This window comes from Vitis riparia, chromosome 17, assembly GCF_004353265.1.
Source record: "Vitis riparia cultivar Riparia Gloire de Montpellier isolate 1030 chromosome 17, EGFV_Vit.rip_1.0, whole genome shotgun sequence".
Lineage (NCBI taxonomy): Eukaryota > Viridiplantae > Streptophyta > Magnoliopsida > Vitales > Vitaceae > Vitis > Vitis riparia.
This window is the reverse complement of record NC_048447.1, coordinates 14644531-14662324: the sequence shown is the minus strand read 5'-3', so window position 1 is coordinate 14662324 and position 17794 is coordinate 14644531. Positions and strand designations below refer to the sequence as shown.

Below are 17794 nucleotides of genomic sequence, written 5' to 3'. Positions count from 1 at the left end.
ATATCTTCAAGTTAAACATATTATTACCATATGTTATAATATTATTATTGAATAATATTTAATATAGTTTAATAATGAATGTACACTTATAAAATTCATGTATTTTTATTTAATAAAATAATTTTAAAATCGATTATTACTTTTTATATTGTTTTTAAAATGTTTTCTTCAAAATCTTGTCTCAACTATATTTTGTCTTAAAATATCTACCGATATTTCTCGATTATCTATAAAATTGAGTTATCGATTTATTCATCAAAATCGATATTTTTATTATTGGTTATATTTTATAATGATTTTATTTTCAATCATGCTACCTAGTTAAGATTATTTATTTATTTATTTATTTTCAATGGTAAATGATTTATTTTATTTATTATCATTTATATTATGAATATAATGAATTTAAATCGATATAAGATTAAGATCTATTATTGGACACGATTTTATACTTTTATTTTTATTTTAAAAAATTCTAAAACATTATCCAAGTGAATTCTTTTATTGTTAATTAAATGTGTCTTATGTATTTATATTTGTTTGAAACATATATGATTTATTCTACAATTTTTTGAAATTCATATGACCAAAATTTATGTGAAAAATATGTTATAGTTTGAAGTTAAACCATTTTTATTTTTACATTTTGTTGCAATAAAATTATGTAAAATAATTTATGACGCCAAGCTATGAAGATGAATAATAAATATCATTTACATATTTTTATAATAAAAAACCTTCATATTTTGTATATCTATGGTGGGAAGTTGTACACAACAATTTTTTACAATTATACAGCTAAAATCTATATATATATAAAAAATAAAAATCTAAAGTTAATCAAATATTCCATTTGATTGTAATAAAAAAAATTATAATTAGAAGTTATGACAAAATTATTCTCTTTTATTTTTATTATTAATTTATATTATGGGATTTTAGTATTATTTTTATTCTTAGTTTAGTTTAGTTTTTTTATGCAATTATAATTAAATAATATATGTAGAATCATATAAACAATAAATTCTCTTTGTAACTTGAAGAACAATATAATTACAATAAATTTTCAAAACTTGAAGCTATTATCTTATATATTCATATAAAATTTTTTGTACAACCCATAGTTTGACGCTATATAAATTTTATATATTTTCATAATATGAAATTATGAAAAAATTATGTGAAATTTCGTTTTTTAATCAAATTACTAAAATTTTTAATTTTTTAAAATTCAAATTTGTTTTGATTGTCGGCTCACTATTATCTTTAAGTTATAGAAGTTAAAACTTCTAAAATTGTACATTTCATATTATAAAATATATATATGTATATATATATATATATATATCTCGTAGATGTGCTTATAATATCAAATAGATTTATTTCAAAATATTTGTCTCATATATTGTATGATATATATAATGGATGATGGTTATATAGCTCAAGTAAACTTGATTGCAAACTTTTAAAGAAATAAAATTAATGATGGTAAATTTATGTCACTAATGATATAAAATTTCATGTGAATGATACTTTATGTTTTATCAGATTCAAAAGAGTTTGACAAGATAAACATGATTCATAAAGTAAATAATAACGTATCAACATATTATAAGTCATATAAATATATATTATAAAATCAGAAATTTTTATTTAGTGACTTATTTGTTTATAAATATATATGTATTATAATGTGTTGTACAAGTTATTATTTCGATGAAATACATTTTTTTGTTATTAGAGGGAGGAAACCAATTACAAGAGAGCGGTCCGTATTTTGTATTATATTTTTTTTTGTTAAACCTTGATAAATTTTTTTATACTATAAACTTTTATTATTTTATCTTTTTAATATTTTTCATAAGATGTATTAAATGGTATATATTAAATTAATTACATTAATAAAAATACATTTAATCATACAGCTACATCAAATTGTAAAAGCAGTGATGACGATCGTACGAGGATCTAAAACACAGGATATGCAAGTTGGAGGAATAGACCCCGGTTTGGGCTTTTGTGCCAGATTGATGGCTCATGTTTCGGGTCGATCCAGGTCATCACAAAAATCCTCCTTCGGAGTCCGATTCGGTATGGGTCCAAACATTTTGAGCGGGCTTCGGGTTGGGGCTCAAATTGGTTTTGGATGGTTTTTTTGGTTTACAACTTTACACTGACCCGCCTCTTTGGTGCCAGAAATTGTGGAGTATGGGAGTGAAGGCGGTGGTTTGTTGAGAAACGAGGAAGCAGAAATCCGAAGGCATGGAAGAAATGGCGGAGAGGGAACGAGAAATAGAAGTCCGGAGCCTGAGCGGTGAATCAACCACCGTTTCCATATCGGAAAACAAAACCATTGAAGACCTCAAGCTCCTCTTGATCCAAACTTTCCCTCCCGCCTCCAACTCCCCCAATTTTCACCTCTTCTTCAAGGCATCTTTCTTCTTCATCTCTTTATCATTTTATTGCTTTTCATTTTTTAATTTTTAAAATTTTCCGTTTATTTATGCTCCGTTTGGGTTCCGAGAATAACAAATTAAAGTCTCAACTCCTAGAGAACAAATACAATCAGCTCAGGGCTGATACAACAATTTTGCTTAATTCAAATGAAAATTTTCCTCTCTTTTTCCCAGATTTTCTAGTTTTTAAGATTTGTCCCAAGTTTTCTCAGCAACCAAACAGACGGTTACTTTTTAGCGATGGTTTCTCTGTGACATAAGAAACTACTAGAAAGAACTACAGTGATAACGGATTCTGAATTGTTATCTCTGTTTTGTTTCCACATTTATGCTGTTAGGTTCTTTATTGCCCGTATTTTCTCTCATTCTCGTCCTCATTGTATCAGGGTGCTAAATTGAGCTTACAGAGTAAGCTAAACAGTCACCCCATTGGTTCCGGAAAATTTATGGTTCTGGTCCCATTTACCAAGAAGGTTCGACAATGCAATCAATCTGCAACCACCTCGGAAGTTCCCAATCAAAGCCCAGTCTCAAACTTCGCTGATTCAGCATGGTCTGATATGATGCAAGATTTAAGGACTTTAAGCAACATGTCAAATAATGAAAATCAAACGAATTTTGACTCTGGGACTGTAATTGAAGGAGTGAGAAATGAATTAATGGAAGAAGCCTCTGCAACATATACTTTGGAGAGGAAACGCAAAAAGTTCCATGGTGATAAACAGGAAGGATCTTCAGATGACCTTATATTAAGTTTATTGAAGTCGCCTTGTAAGATTTTCTTAGACAAACAGAATTGTGAAATACTTATTCGAGTTTTGGAGTCGGTGAATTGTTTATTGGATATGCGATCTGGGAGCTGCATGTTGTTGAGAGAAGTTGGTTTAGCCTACGGTGATGCAATGCAAAGTGGAAGCAAGAGTAGTTTATGCCTTTGTCCAGCATGGTTGAAAAAAATAATGAAAACATTTACTTTCTTAAATATATTCTCTGCATTTCTACAACTGCAGCAGGGGCATATCACCTTAATCCATTTGAAGGAAGGATTAGATCATCTTGGGGAATTTGGATTTCAAGTTGATATGGAGGATATAGAGCATCTCTCTGTTCTCTGTCCTAAGGTGATTGATTGTATTTCTGAGATATTTGTATTCTCCAAATAATGCACTAGAATTCCATATTTAAATCAAAATGAGTTAGTTAATCATACTATCTCTGTTTTTTCACATGAAACTTCTTATTGGGATTATCCATTTTTGTCTATGTTGTTATATTCACTTTCAAAGTAGTAAGCATAGTTCGATCGTGTGAGGAAATTCCACTTCTCTCTCATGTGGGGCACTTCACCTTAGCCAGCATCTTCTATAGTATCTCTGATGGATTTATAACCAATTCCAAATAATCTAAGAAAATGTGATTGTCCACATATTGGCAAATTCCATTAAAGCCAATTATGCCTGTTTGATCACAGTCCATTTGATTCTTCTGGAAACTGCAACTAAAAGAGAATTGAAATTGGTGGTTTTCGATCTGATATCTGTCAAGCTGCACTTCAATTAGAATTGAGTGATGATGCTAGTATATTTCCAGTAGTCGGATTTCTTTGGTACCAATTTCCTTAAATTTTTAGGACCTGTACATGAAGGATATGATGTGGAGCCAATTGACTTAGGAGCATAATATAAACTACCAGGGCAATAAAATGCACATGCACTGTATATTTTCATCTCCACTTGCATATAGATGGAAATATTTATTGGTTTTTGTCCTACAAAAACTCCACCCTCAATGTCTGAACATGCTTTAAAGTTGGCCGAGAACCTATAAAATAGGTCTGTTCTATTAGAGAATAGGTAAGTTAGGAGTACTATGCAAGAATTGTTTTTTTCTTGGAGTTTTACACGTCTGAGGTTGGCACTTCTCTGATACTTAGGTGTTAGTATAGCAAAACATTTGTTGAGGAATCCTAATGAAGGATGGAATACTGTATACCTCATCAATGGCTCTTCTGGCTGACTGGGATGGCTGTAGATATGCAAGTAATTTGGGATCATTTGTATCATGCTTCAACAAACAAATAGTTCTCATTCATCCATATTGACTAAAATAGAAGCTTTTTGTATGTGGATAACGTGTGGTGTCTCTATTAGTAAACAAGCAGGCTTCTATGCTCAAATTATAGAAGGTTTTTTTGGTTTATGTTTGGAGCTTCTGGTTTTCAGTTGGTGGAGATTTGTGTATATGATGGTTTCCTATCAGGATATGTGATACTTATCTCTGCTTGGTTTTGTTTAAAGGTTCTCAGATCTTTCCCCAAGTATATCTGAGTGTTGATGCAAGCGATTACTAACTGCACAAATCTTACCATTATCACTTGCAGAAACTTTGGCTCCCTTTAATGAGTAAAATTGTCCACCTTAATATCCTTTAACATGCTTTCAGCTGAAGTTTGGATTTTATTCTCAATTTAGCTGCTCTTCTCTCTCTTGTTCTATCCTTCTCTTTGGGTCTAAGAGCAGTGATTAGAAGATTTTTTCCATGTGAAAAGTAATCCAGATCACTTGGCTCTTGTGTTTCCTATTTTTTGTTCAAACAGTCTTTATGTGTAAAAAGTATTAACCAAGACAATAGTGCTGTACCTTTGAGTGAACTTCTAAAATTTTGTAATATTCTCTTAGTTCAGGCAGATATGTTGTTTCATTCTCAGGTAGTGCATTTTGCCACTAATGGAATGCCATCCAAAAACTTGGGCGATAACCTTATTGTCATTAATTCTTCAACACAACACAAAGATCAAGTTGAAGATAATTCTAGAACTGGTATTATTGGAGACTCTTTTTCTCATTTTCCAAGATGAGTACAATTTTTTAGGTACATGAATGGGTGATTTCATTTTCATTCACTTTGGGTCTGTGTTCCATAGCTCAAAAGCAGGTGCCTATATCAAAGATTGTCAGTGTGATGAAGAAACTGGAAAGTTCCTTCAAAACACATTTATGGAGGGCTGTTAAAGTGTTGATGGTATGTTCAACTGCTTCCAAGCTCTCTCTCTTCTTTCACTTTCTTAAATGTCTGATAATATACATTTTGCTTTTGGCATTCAACACAACTTGTGGTTTTTCTATGACATTTGATTCACTGGTGAATGTGAACATAAATAGTATTTCATCCATTACAGCAATAAAGGTATACGCATAGTTAAACATAAAATTTGTGCACATGATGCCTCACTTAGGTGTGGCAAGGCATTAGGATGTGAATGAGCAGATTCTAGGTTCAATTCCATGTATAAAGGAAAATATTTTTTTGAAAATAATGTACCTTTATCCCTTTTTGCCTTTTTTGTTCCTAGTGTTGGCTTATACATTTCTTGTTAGGACAATATTCCCTTGGATAACTTTTTAGCTCTTACTCTTGCAGTGGTTCTCACTAATTATAAGTTTATAACTGTAAGTGACATTTATTTCAGGGGTTGTGATCTAGAATTGGAACTTTGCTGATCCATGTTCTTTTCTTAATCTCCTTATCTCTCATATAAGGAGGTTTCCCTGTTCAAAATTTAGCAGTATTTGTCAAATCATGTAATTGTTTTCTGAATTTTTACTAGTGTTGTGTACTGTATCATATCTTGTATCTAAAATTCATTTTCAAAATCAAAATTATCAATTATCTTTGTTTACTAGTAAAACACATTTCTATGCTGTAGCATCTATGCATTCCTCTTAAAATCAGAGCATGCTAATCATGTTAGAACCATGGGATAATTAAAAATCCTTTCATGCAGCGTAAAAGTGGAAATGAGATGACCATGCTCTTTTCCTTAGAAGATCTACTGATATCTGTGAAGGAAGGTGGTGCTGGTAAGGCAAAACAAGCAAGGAGAAGCTGGTCAGCAGTTTCAAGTACTAATTCAGCTCAATCAAAATGTCATGTATGAGTCTGTCCTCATATTTAATCTTGTACTTTGGTGTTTCTTATCAAGTTGCAAATACTAACTGTGTCTCAAAGGAACAAAGGAGAAGGCATTGATATTGTCTGACTGAGTTTTGAGGGTTAAGAGGTTTAATGGTGATTTGCTTCACTTGATTGGTGATTAATAGGTCATATTCTAATATTGACGCTATAATTTTCATGCATTCAATAAATTTTGTGCAACTGTCATTCTGTTTTTATGTCATCAGGGACAAGATATTTAAGGTATTGAAGTTACTAGGGAACTTAGGTTTTTATATACTGAGAAAAGGGGTATAATTAGAATAAGAAGGTTGTATGGCTTTTCACAATAACAGAATGGACTTATGTTCTCTTTTACTTCCATGCAAAAATTTTCTTATTTGGAGTAGTATCTTGCAGGAGTTTTGCCTAGGTTCATGTTTTTGTTTTTGTTTTTGTTTTGGGTCAGTTGTAGCTGATTCTCCAATGATCCAGTATTATAAATATCAATCTGTATTAGTAGCTCCGGTGGCTTTAGTTGTTCTGTCTTCAACTTTTTACTGCATTATTCAAAATTTGAAGTTTAAGATGCTTCACATAAGAGATCTATGCTATTTTAACAACTTGTTGACTCGCAGGATACAAATCCACTGCTCCCAATGGAAATGGTTGAACATCTCAGAAAGGGCATGGGATGTCAAGGACAGGTTCCTTTATGCTTCTTCTGTATTCAATAGTTGGGGGTGGGGGATGGGGGTTTGGTTAGTAAAAGGAATTTTGAAAAGGGAAAACTCACCAATCCTCTATGGTCCTGGCTGCCTGATGGGTGAATGCGTGAAAACATTTTTTCCTCCAAGTAACTCACCTGTCTAGCTCTCAGGACCAAAGTGGCTGTGGTAGTATTTTGGTTGGTTTAAAACAACTCTTATGTATGAGACTGTGCTGAGAGCTATACTATAGAAGTTTTTCTGGCGCAGATGGTGCATGTTGAAGAAATTTGTGCTAGAATGGCTTTTCATGTGGAAATCCCAGATGAACTGTCAGAAAACACAAAATCTGCACTTGAACATATTGGAGTTACTAGGTTGTACAGCCACCAGGTACAAATGTTGCCCTGTAATACTATCCTTTTGAAACCACTATTTCCTGAAGAAGTTTCAATTCTTGTGATATATGCAGGCAGAGTCGATACAAGCTTCCCTTGGAGGGAAGAATGTTGTTGTGGCAACAATGACATCCAGTGGGAAATCTCTTTGTTACAATGTTCCAGTTCTGGAAGTGTTATCCCAGAATTTGTTATCGTGTGCGCTATACTTGTTTCCAACAAAGGTCTATTGAGACTGATAGTTTTAATCTTGTTATTTGTTTTATTTTATTTTTATGGCATGTAGATCTGGTCTTTACTAACTTTCCTTTAATTCCTAGTTCTCTACTTGTACATGCTATGCGTTTCAACTGTCTTTAGATAAATCCAAATTGTTTATACATGCAGGCATTGGCTCAAGATCAACTAAGAGCTCTGTTGGCTATGACAAAAGGGTCTGATGTTAGTTTAAAGATGGGTGTATATGATGGTGATACTTCTGAGGAGGACAGGATGTGGTTACGTGATAATGCTAGACTGGTATTTTTCTGAGTTTTGATTGTCCTAGACAGGACACTTTTTCTTCAGTTGGCCACCTCTCCAAATATAATGCTGAAATTCTTGTCAGCTCTTGTGCAGTTGATCACAAATCCGGATATGTTACACATGTCAATCTTGCCTTTCCATGGACAATTTGGGCGAATTCTATCAAATCTTAGGTGATGATTGGTGGACATTGATTTCTGATTCTGCTTACCAAGTGACTGACTAAACTTATATATATATATATATCCCCTTAAATGGATCATCTCATCATTGTGCTTTCTTACAATATAGTTCCATTTATATTTTCCTTCACCGGGGTTCTCTATGCGTTCTTATCTACCAGGTTTGTAATCATTGATGAAGCCCATGCTTACAAGGGAGCATTTGGATGTCACACTGCCTTTATACTGAGAAGACTTCGCCGGTTGTGTTATCATGGTACTTTTTCTTAGTTGGTTTTCAAAAATTAAGAGGTTTTCCTTATATGTAAATCTTAATTTCCTCTTAGACTGGGTGAGAAAGTCACAATCTGCTTCTATGTGCAGTGTATGGCAGTGATCCATCTTTTATATTTTGTACTGCAACTTCTGCAAATCCTCGTGATCATGCTATGGTAAGGTTCCAAGAAATTAGCTGCATTTCTTTGTTGCCTTTTTTATGCAATGGTGGCACTTTTTGCATTTTGTATGTAAATTTTCATGAAGTTGCTTTCTCTTTTGCTTTTATTTTCTTTAGACGGTGGTGATTAGGAACTAGTGATAGGATTCAATTTTGATCACTGTTTCTGTAATTCCTGATAATCATCAACCAAAAGTTTATGTGATTTGGTTACTGTAATAGCATATAAAGTAACTCTAGTATAGCTACAAATCATTTTTAGACTGGCTCATATCAGTGTGCCTTTTGGTGTGAAACAATCTAAGGGCAAAGAGGGGGCAGGGGGGGATTTAGGAGTGGATGTTGATGATGTTTTTATAATTGGACCGGTCATTGAACTAGAAAAGTTATTTGGGTCACGGGTCAGCTTGAACCATGATGTCAACATGACATCATAAATTTATCTTATATGTATATATTTATATACTGTTAGAAGAAGGCTTGGCAAGCGGCCCCCTTATGTATATTTTGAACAGTTTGGAAGGAAAGGAATTTGTTAGTATTTGGTAATGAGGAGCTTTCACTTTAAAGGTTGACAAATTCTTTTGTATGTAACCTTTGATCTTGGGTTAGGGTGTCTATAGATTTGAACCCTTTTTCGCTTGTAAGCTTCATTGATTGGTTAGGCTCTAAGTAAAGGCAAGTGATGTTTTTTATTTCTATCCCTCCCCCTCTGTTTTGAGCCTTTTGGTTTCTTTTGTATACTTCCTGTATACTCTAAGGGCATTGTTTTTGGTGTCTCCTATTTTCTTTATATACAACTTTTCCTTATATATATATATATATATATATATTAAAAACTTAAAAAGTATTTCATCTTTTTGTTTTTAACATTAGCAAATTAAATAATGATAAAGATAAAATTTAAATGTATCCATATTTATAATTTTATTAATAAGTAAAATATAATATTTATTCAAAAGTGAAATAAAATGTTATTATTTACTCCACATTAGATATTCTAGGATTCTATCATCTTAAAAATTAGTGTATTGTTTTATCAATAATTTTTATTATGTTTATCATATTGTTTTAAATGATGGTGGATAAATCTATATTAAAGTTTCACTTTTTATATATATATATATATAGTTAATAATTGCCAAGTTGATAGATAATACCTGGTTGTCGGGATGCTATTGATGAAGTGATCAATTATATTAATTAAAAACACAAATATAACAACTGAGCATGGCCTAGCCAACAGCCTTTTCCTTTTTACTTAAGGACCTGGTTCAAACCAGCTCAATGGGAAAAATAAAACAAGGCAAAGGACAGTCACTCAGCTTGCATGGGAAAGGGAGAAAAAAAAGGGCAAAGGACCTGCCAGGTTTTGGTGAAACCATCCGGTCTAACTGGTTGGGTCACCAGTTTAATTTCAAAACGGTCTAAAAATGCTACCTAAACCGGAAAGAGGACCGGTTAGTGGTTGAACCAGTTTGGCCAGTCTGATTGGGTTCAGTTTTAAAAACATTGGATCTTGGTTTACCTTTCCCCATAAGATACTTCAGATTCAATATCTTTGCTTACTTGCACGTGAGCAGGCATGTCCATCTCACAGATTACCCTGATAAGTGGCAGATCTGTTAATTTGCTTTACATGCCTCTTTTTCTTCTCGGAACTTCTCACAGGCATGGTGTGGCCTGCCTAATCAAAAGGACAGTTATGAGTTGGGGACATCCCTCCAACTCTAAAGCACCCCAAATAAAGGTTGAAATGTACACATAAAAGGTTGATTTATATGAAATGAAATGTTGCATTTTTGTGTATATTCTTCTTGATGTTGTTTAAATTTGATTTTTTTGATGATTTCTTAGGCATCATGATAAAGTATATTGGATTCTTTGATAATTTACCATGTTTGTAAATGCTGTAATTGTCAAATTGAAAACTTTTCTGGTGCCTCAGGAACTTGCTAATCTACCAACATTGGAGCTGATTCAGAATGATGGAAGTCCTTCTGGGCCCAAGTTTTTTGCCCTCTGGAATCCTGCTTTATGCTCAAAAACTGTCGGTGCTTGTTGATATTCTGGTGCCTTGTTACGAACAATTATATTAGGAGGAAATGTTCCTTTACCTACTTGCTAATGCTGCAAACTTACAGGTGTCAAAGAGATCTACAAGTAGCACGAATATTAGTAAATCTGCAGATGAAAATGTTATTGTCAAACGCTCAAGGTAACAAACTCCCATTGTTTACTGTGACTTAGACTTGTGGATCTTTTCTGTACGTCTCGTTATGATGTTTGGATGTTTATAAACTACTATGATATGTGAAGCTTGTGATGGGTTACTGTTTCTAGTCATAGTCTTTTGTATGTGGTACAAGGAACATTATTCTTGGGGTTAAAGACTGGTTTGAGCTCATTTGGACAGCAACACAATTTTGGTTACTATTAGAATGGGCATTTCAGATGCATTCTGGGAGAATATGAGGCTGTGACTTGGTTGTAGAGACACAAATAGAAGGTGGAGCTAGTGGGGGAAAATTGGTGGTTTTTCTTTAGGACTTCCAAAAAAGATGTAATCTATCTGGATAGCTATACTTTGTTAACTCATTTTTAGGGAGAAAATGGATAATCAGAGGAAGTATGTGGTATGGTTCAGCAACTGTCCTGATCCATCCCTCTCTTTCCTCCTTTTTCCCTTTCGCATATAAGTCACATTGGGCCATAAAATCCTGGAAAAGTATGTTAGACTACATAGTGAACCTGTAAAGCATCTCATTATGTTAAATAATTCAAGCAACCATGCAGACTCATTTGTAATTCATTTATACCTATGATTTATGTTGCATTAAGCCATACGATTCATGTCTAATGTGTGGACATCAAGGAATAATTTTTTAGTATTTCTTAATTGAATCAGTGCTTTAATATCTGTTTTTTATTTCTCTGTTGCAGTCCAATTTGGGAAATTTCATGTCTCCTCGCAGAAATGATTCAGCATGGGCTTCGTTGCATTGCTTTTTGTAAATCGCGTAAACTTTGTGAACTTGTTTTGTCCTACACGTATGTGCTTTCATATTTGTAGAGTTTTTGGGCTCTAATTTTTGGTTATTTTATCTGCTATCTTCTTGTGAATTTTAAATTTGATTCACATTCACTCTTTGGATAAAGAAAGAAGTGATGCACTCAAGCCTTCATGATTGTGACAGGCGTGAGATACTTCAGGAGACAGCGCCCCATCTGGTCGACTCCATATGTGCTTATCGTGCTGGTTATGTTGCTCAGGTTTGTTGTTTTTGTTTGCTAACAAAGCTAAGCAACATTGTAGTGCATAATTTAATTTGTATCTGTCCATCACTGTAAGAAAATCCCTTGGTTGTAGAAAGACTAGGTATTTTTCCCTGGGTAAAAAAAGTACATTTCTTCAGATTTTGTGCTTCATGTTGACATTTGAATATCTGGAGCATGATATTCCAGGGCATCTGAATGTTTTTACACTAGATGAACCATGGCCCTGAAGTGGGCTTGATATTTGATCCAGTTTATCCATAATACCATGCACGTAAATAGTTGGAGATAATAATGGCTAATTAAGCTTTCATATTTTCATTTTTGAACTTATAAAATATGAAATATGTTTTTCTAGGTAAATTTTAGAAACTTATTCCTGGAATTCCTGAATCGATTTGCTGGCAAAGCCTTTCTTTCAGTCCTAACACTCGACTTCCATCTTCAAGAAAATGAAAATAAAAAGTTAGATACTTAGATGTAAACTTTCCCAGATGTTGGTACTCTGATAAAGGGATTGCAGATGGCCTTTTCAGGGTTTAACTGTTGTCTTGCACCGTTATATTTCATTTTTGTTAAAAAAATTTGTTTACAATTTGCATAACTATTACCAACTCATGGTTTATTGTGTTTTGATTGTGGCTGCCCGGTAGAGCAGGATAGGAGGAGAATAGAGAGTGATTTTTTCAGTGGGAAGCTTTGTGGTATTGCTGCTACAAATGCCCTTGAGCTGGGTATCGATGTTGGACACATTGATGTAACTCTTCATCTAGGCTTCCCTGGTAGCATTGCTAGGTAGAAGATTCAGCCATTTTTCATTTCTTTCATTAATTTAATTGTTTGCTTGAATTGTTTCTGTTGGGGCCTTTTGTTTTCTTTTGCAATGTGTAGCCTGTGGCAGCAAGCTGGGAGATCTGGGAGAAGGGAAAGACCGTCACTTGCTATATATGTTGCATTTGAAGGGCCTCTGGATCAGTACTTTATGAAATTCCCCCAGAAACTCTTCAGGAGGCCAATTGAGTGTTGTCACGTTGATGCTCAAAACCAACAGGTTTCTTTAATTTTAATCAAATGACACTCATTTTATATGATCAATCTCTCAAATTTTCTGTAATTGGCAGTCTTGGTGAAATGTACCCTCAAGTTTCCTATGCATTCTTGTTTGTAGGTGCTTGAACAGCATTTGGTTTGCGCTGCTCTTGAACACCCATTGAGTTTGCTTTATGATGAGAAATATTTTGGTTCTGGTTTAAACAGTGCCATAACTTCACTTACAAATAGGGGATACCTGAGTTTTGATCCATCACGTGGTTCTTCTTCTAGAATATGGAACTACATTGGGCATGCGGTAAATTATCTTTATCCATGGTTTAAGCCTGATCTTCTAGTTTTTCAATTTAATAAAATGTGTGGTCTCACGTTACATTCTGTCATAGTTCCAAGGTACTGATGCTCCATATTGCCCTTTTTTTCTGGTAGAAAATTCCTTCTCATGCAGTTAGTATTCGAGCGATAGAGACTGAAAAATACAAAGTCATAGACAAGGGCAGAGATGAACTACTTGAAGAGATTGAGGAAAGCAAGGCTTTCTTTCAGGTACTTAATTTGTCATTTATCATGTGAGATCATACTAGTAAATTGGCTTTGTTGCATTGACAGTAAAGCATTTGCTTCTTCTTCCATTGATTTTTGAAGTATTTTTTGTACACAGGTTTGGCTTTTTCCAACCCGCTCCCTCTTTTTCCTTTTTCCCAATTTCCCTGTCATGTGTCTAGTTCAAAATTTTCTATACATATTTGTTTCATGCTGCAGGTATATGATGGTGCTGTTTATATGCACCAAGGCAAGACCTATCTGGTGAAGGACTTAGATATATCAAGAAAACTTGCTTTATGCCAACAAGCTGACTTGAAATATTACACCAAGACTCGTGATTATACTGATATTCATGTCATTGGCGGTGAGATTGTAAGTGGAGCTCTTCTTACGCTACTTTTTGTCATTGTCTACAGTTTTGTGTAACATTTATGTGATGCTTGGAATGTGTGATACGGGTACCATCATATCTGGTACTTTTAAATTTGGTTCTTGTAGAGTTAGTAAATTATCACTACAGTTGGACCCTTGTGCTGGAGTGTGCTAGAATTTGTAGGACTGTGAGCTGTGATCTGAAAAGTATTTATGGTGTTTGTATATTTTAATCCTTTCCTTCCTGTATGGTGAGAATCTTATCACCTTGATAACATGGGGTTGCATTGAAATATACACTGTTTTAGGAGATAGTAGTAGACCATACTTGAAAGATGTTGCTAACATCCCAATACTTCAAATGTTGCAACTAGTATTTTTTGAATGTGTAAGTTTGAGATACATTACAACACTGTCTTGTGATGGGGTGTTGGTTTTGTGACCACACTGTCTTTGATTAAATGAAATACACTACAACATGAGATATCGATGTAAGTTATAAAAAATATTAAAATAAAAAGCAAAAAAGTCATAAAATCTATTTTAGGTGCATGGTCCAAAGTATTAGTGGTCTAGTTAAAGGCACCAATTGTCCAGTATGATTCAAATAAAAAAAATAAAAATGATTGACAGTAAGATTCACATAGCCCTGAATTGGATCATGCTTAACCCCCAATACTAAACTAACCTACTCCCATAGGAAACAGCTGGATTATCCTGTTTGAGAAACAAGATGGCCAAAACATTGGGGACTGGCAGAAAGTTAAAGCAGTCACCTTTTAAGTCTGCAAAATTGCTTCCGAAGTTGCTTCTCCTGAAAAATCCATATGAAGGATGAAATTCATTATGCAGACAACTGTCTCTACTCTACCGAGCTCTGCAAACTTGACTAATTTGGTTTCCTAGGAGTAGGGTAAAACCCACAGAAGCAGACAGACTGGCCCAACTGCCTAGAGAAGACCGACTCCGTGGTCATGCAATGACACCAGCTGTTTCTGAGGGGATTAAGAATAATAGTTCCATTATCTGCTGATTTGTTACTAATCAACACCATTAAGAAGTTTTTTCTTTCCATTTCCATTTGCTTGAAGGCATTTGTAATTACTGCTCCACCATCATTGCTGCTGCTTCAACATTTACTCCTATTTAATACTGATAAGAAATTCTCATTGGATACTTATCTCTCTATTCTTAGGCCTACCAAGCAAGGATTTCCAGGATCCAGTTTGCTAGAACAACTGCCCAAGTACATGATTGCAGAGTAACGACTACTTGGTTTGGCTTCCGTCGTATATGGAAAGGAAGCAATAAAGTCTTTGATACAGTTGAACTTTCACTACCTACATATTCATATCAGTCACAGGTGCATGCTGGTGCACATAGACAATACTAATGAGCATATTACTTTTGACAACTGTTATTAATGTTGCCATTCTTAATATGCTCATATGACTATTTTTTTTCCCATTTCAATACCATGAAAACAGGCAGTCTGGGTTCGAGTTCCACAATCAGTAAAAACAGCTGTGGAGATTCACAGGTTCTCATTTCGTGCAGGCTTGCATGCTGCTTCTCATGCTGTTCTAAACGTGGTCCCTCTGTAAGTTCTTAATGTTCACGATCCATTTAGAACTGACGCTAAAACCTGCTCAATATTGGTTCGAATGGATGCTGAATTGTAATTTTAATTTGTAAGTTGGTGTATGTATTCCTTTACATTTGGGGCTGATCTGGAAACATTATGATTAAACATTGAGTTTTTCCTTTTAAACTTTCAAGTATGCCACTCTTTCTATCCCTTGACACAATTAGCTGTAGTCAAACTTGTAAACTGATCCTTCTGTCAGTCCAATTACTATATTATGATTGTTTTTTGGCTTGCAGGTATGTGATCTGCAACTCATCTGACTTGGCTCCAGAATGTTCAAACCCTCATGATACCCGCTATATTCCAGAAAGAATTCTATTGTATGATCCGCATCCTGGAGGGACTGGTTTTTCAGCACAGGCAAGTGACATGAAATTCAGTTTAATCTGTAATGTTCTTTTACTTGGAAAGTTTGCTTATTGTCCCAGTTTTGAAGACATATCACTTTCAGTTCCTTAGAACCTCCCCTGCATTCTTTGATAAAATGATATATGTCCTTTGATTTAAGGAGGCAGCTCTAAAGTTAGAATGACTTTGAATCTGCTTATTGACTCCCATTTTCTGTAGAACCCCTTGGCCCATAATTCTACATATAGTCACAAATGCCAAGTTCAATCCGATGTTTTTTTCTCGACTGCTGTATTGCTAAGTTCAGACACTAGAAAACAGGGTGGGATGCTGTTTTTTGGTTTTTCAGGTTGCTACGAACCTAGAAAGCTTAACATTCTCAATTGCCACTAACATAGCGATTTTCATGTGTGATAGGTTCGACCACATTTCACTGAACTGTTAACTGCTGCTTTGGAACTCCTTATGTCATGCTGCTGCACGGGAGACACCGGTTGCCCTAACTGCATTCAAGTTTGTCTCAAACACTGATTTTTTTATTTTTTAACTTCACCCTCACCAATAGAGTAGTATTGATGGTTTTTGCATGTGGCAGAATCTAGCTTGTGGGGAGTACAATGAGCTTTTACACAAGGATGCGGCCATTATGATTATAAAGGTTCTGACTTCACACTCCTGGACTGGTATCTACACAATTACCATTTAAACCAGCAGTTACTAACTTCTTTTTGTTTGACCAGGGTGTTCTGGAAGCAGAGGAGTCATACTTTGGAGGACACACTAATTCTTCAAAACCCTAGACATTAGAGGAGTGTTGCTGAAGAGGTTGATTCAGTCAGTATTTTTCTTCTTCTATGATAAGAAAAGAAACGAATAAATTAAACACCAGAAGAAGATACAGAATCTTGATGAAGAGAGGTTGGGATAGAAGCATCCTTGACCCATTCTGCCATCTTATATAGCTCATCATACATGGTCTTCTCTCCAAGAGAAGGGTGCCTAGCCTGGATCTGAAAATCAAAATTCTTTAACAGTGGCCTGACCCTAATGCCTCACGGATGGTATGCAGAAAATTCTGGCGAGACCCAAATCAAGATCAATCTGAAGACCCCTTGCAGTCTAGTAGTGGCTGAAGCCATGAAGATGAATTTATTTTTCTTTCTCCCAATGGCAAATGCGGTTGTAATCGCTATGTTTAAGGCAAGTGGCTAAAAAGAGGAGTGGAGTTTCACTTTTCTATCAATGGAGGCCATTGTTCTAACCTCTAATTGACACGATGTTTAATTTTATGAGCGTTATCCAGTTGAAGGTTAAACATCTATAAATGGATAGACTGGTGACATGAAATGACGGAGTTTGGCACAAAAATGCTCTATTAATTTATATGTGCATTAAATTTAAAGTATGTTTGGGATTTTGAGAAGTGTTTTTAGCATTTTTAATACTTTAAAAAATAAAAATTTTTAAGTATTAAAAAGACAAAAAAACACTTATCAGAATCACCATCAAACATATACTTAGATTCTTATTCAAAATAATCACTAAATTAGCTTAGGATCCGTTCTTCATCATATTAGGATCCACGTATTTTTTTTTTTTTTATTTGTCAAAATCAGTCAATGACTGTTTTAGATATTTTAAATTTAGATTCTTATTCATAATAATCATTAAATTAGTGTTTTTCATTATCTAAGGATCCATGTGATTTTTTTTTTTTTTTATATCAAAATTAGTGTCATTGTGGTTTTAACTTTATTTAGAAGATTTTTAAAAAGCAGTTGTGGAAAACACGATGATTAATTTTTTATAAACTATTTTATTTTATGTAATAAAAAATTTTAAATTTATTCAGCCTCATAGTAGTTTTAAGTATAAAGTAGATTTTAAGCTTAATAAAAAGCCCAAAACCATAGTCAC

The 17794-nt window shown here is 34.0% G+C and overlaps 1 protein-coding gene across 1 annotated transcript; it reads left to right on the top strand.

Moving 5' to 3' along the window:
* Positions 1-2194: 2194 nt before the first annotated feature.
* Positions 2195-17245, top strand: LOC117904637 (uncharacterized ATP-dependent helicase YprA). Its single transcript, XM_034817334.1, has 27 exons — positions 2195-2430; positions 2843-3577; positions 5164-5275; positions 5380-5477; positions 6241-6387; positions 7028-7096; positions 7367-7489; positions 7569-7718; positions 7882-8013; positions 8113-8192; positions 8363-8457; positions 8565-8632; positions 10586-10687; positions 10782-10855; positions 11581-11688; positions 11835-11910; positions 12572-12708; positions 12805-12964; positions 13082-13261; positions 13393-13509; positions 13726-13881; positions 15077-15244; positions 15369-15481; positions 15766-15889; positions 16295-16390; positions 16473-16535; positions 16618-17245. The coding sequence occupies exons 1-27, from the start codon at positions 2263-2265 to the stop codon at positions 16675-16677; spliced, it is 3711 nt and encodes a 1236-aa protein (XP_034673225.1). The 5' UTR covers positions 2195-2262; the 3' UTR covers positions 16678-17245.
* The last annotated feature ends 549 nt before the right edge of the window (positions 17246-17794 follow it).

What these genes read in the sequence shown, in the direction of transcription:
- LOC117904637 (XM_034817334.1), top strand. Translation starts at nt 2,263, where the DNA reads ATGGAAGAAATGGCGGAGAGGGAACGAGAAATAGAAGTCCGGAGCCTG. An exon ending in GAACTTGTTTTGTCCTACAC is followed by an intron (nt 11,689 to 11,834) that starts GTATGTGCTTTC and finishes TGATTGTGACAG; the next exon opens with GCGTGAGATACTTCAGGAGA. An exon ending in CGGCCATTATGATTATAAAG is followed by an intron (nt 16,536 to 16,617) that starts GTTCTGACTTCA and finishes TTGTTTGACCAG; the next exon opens with GGTGTTCTGGAAGCAGAGGA.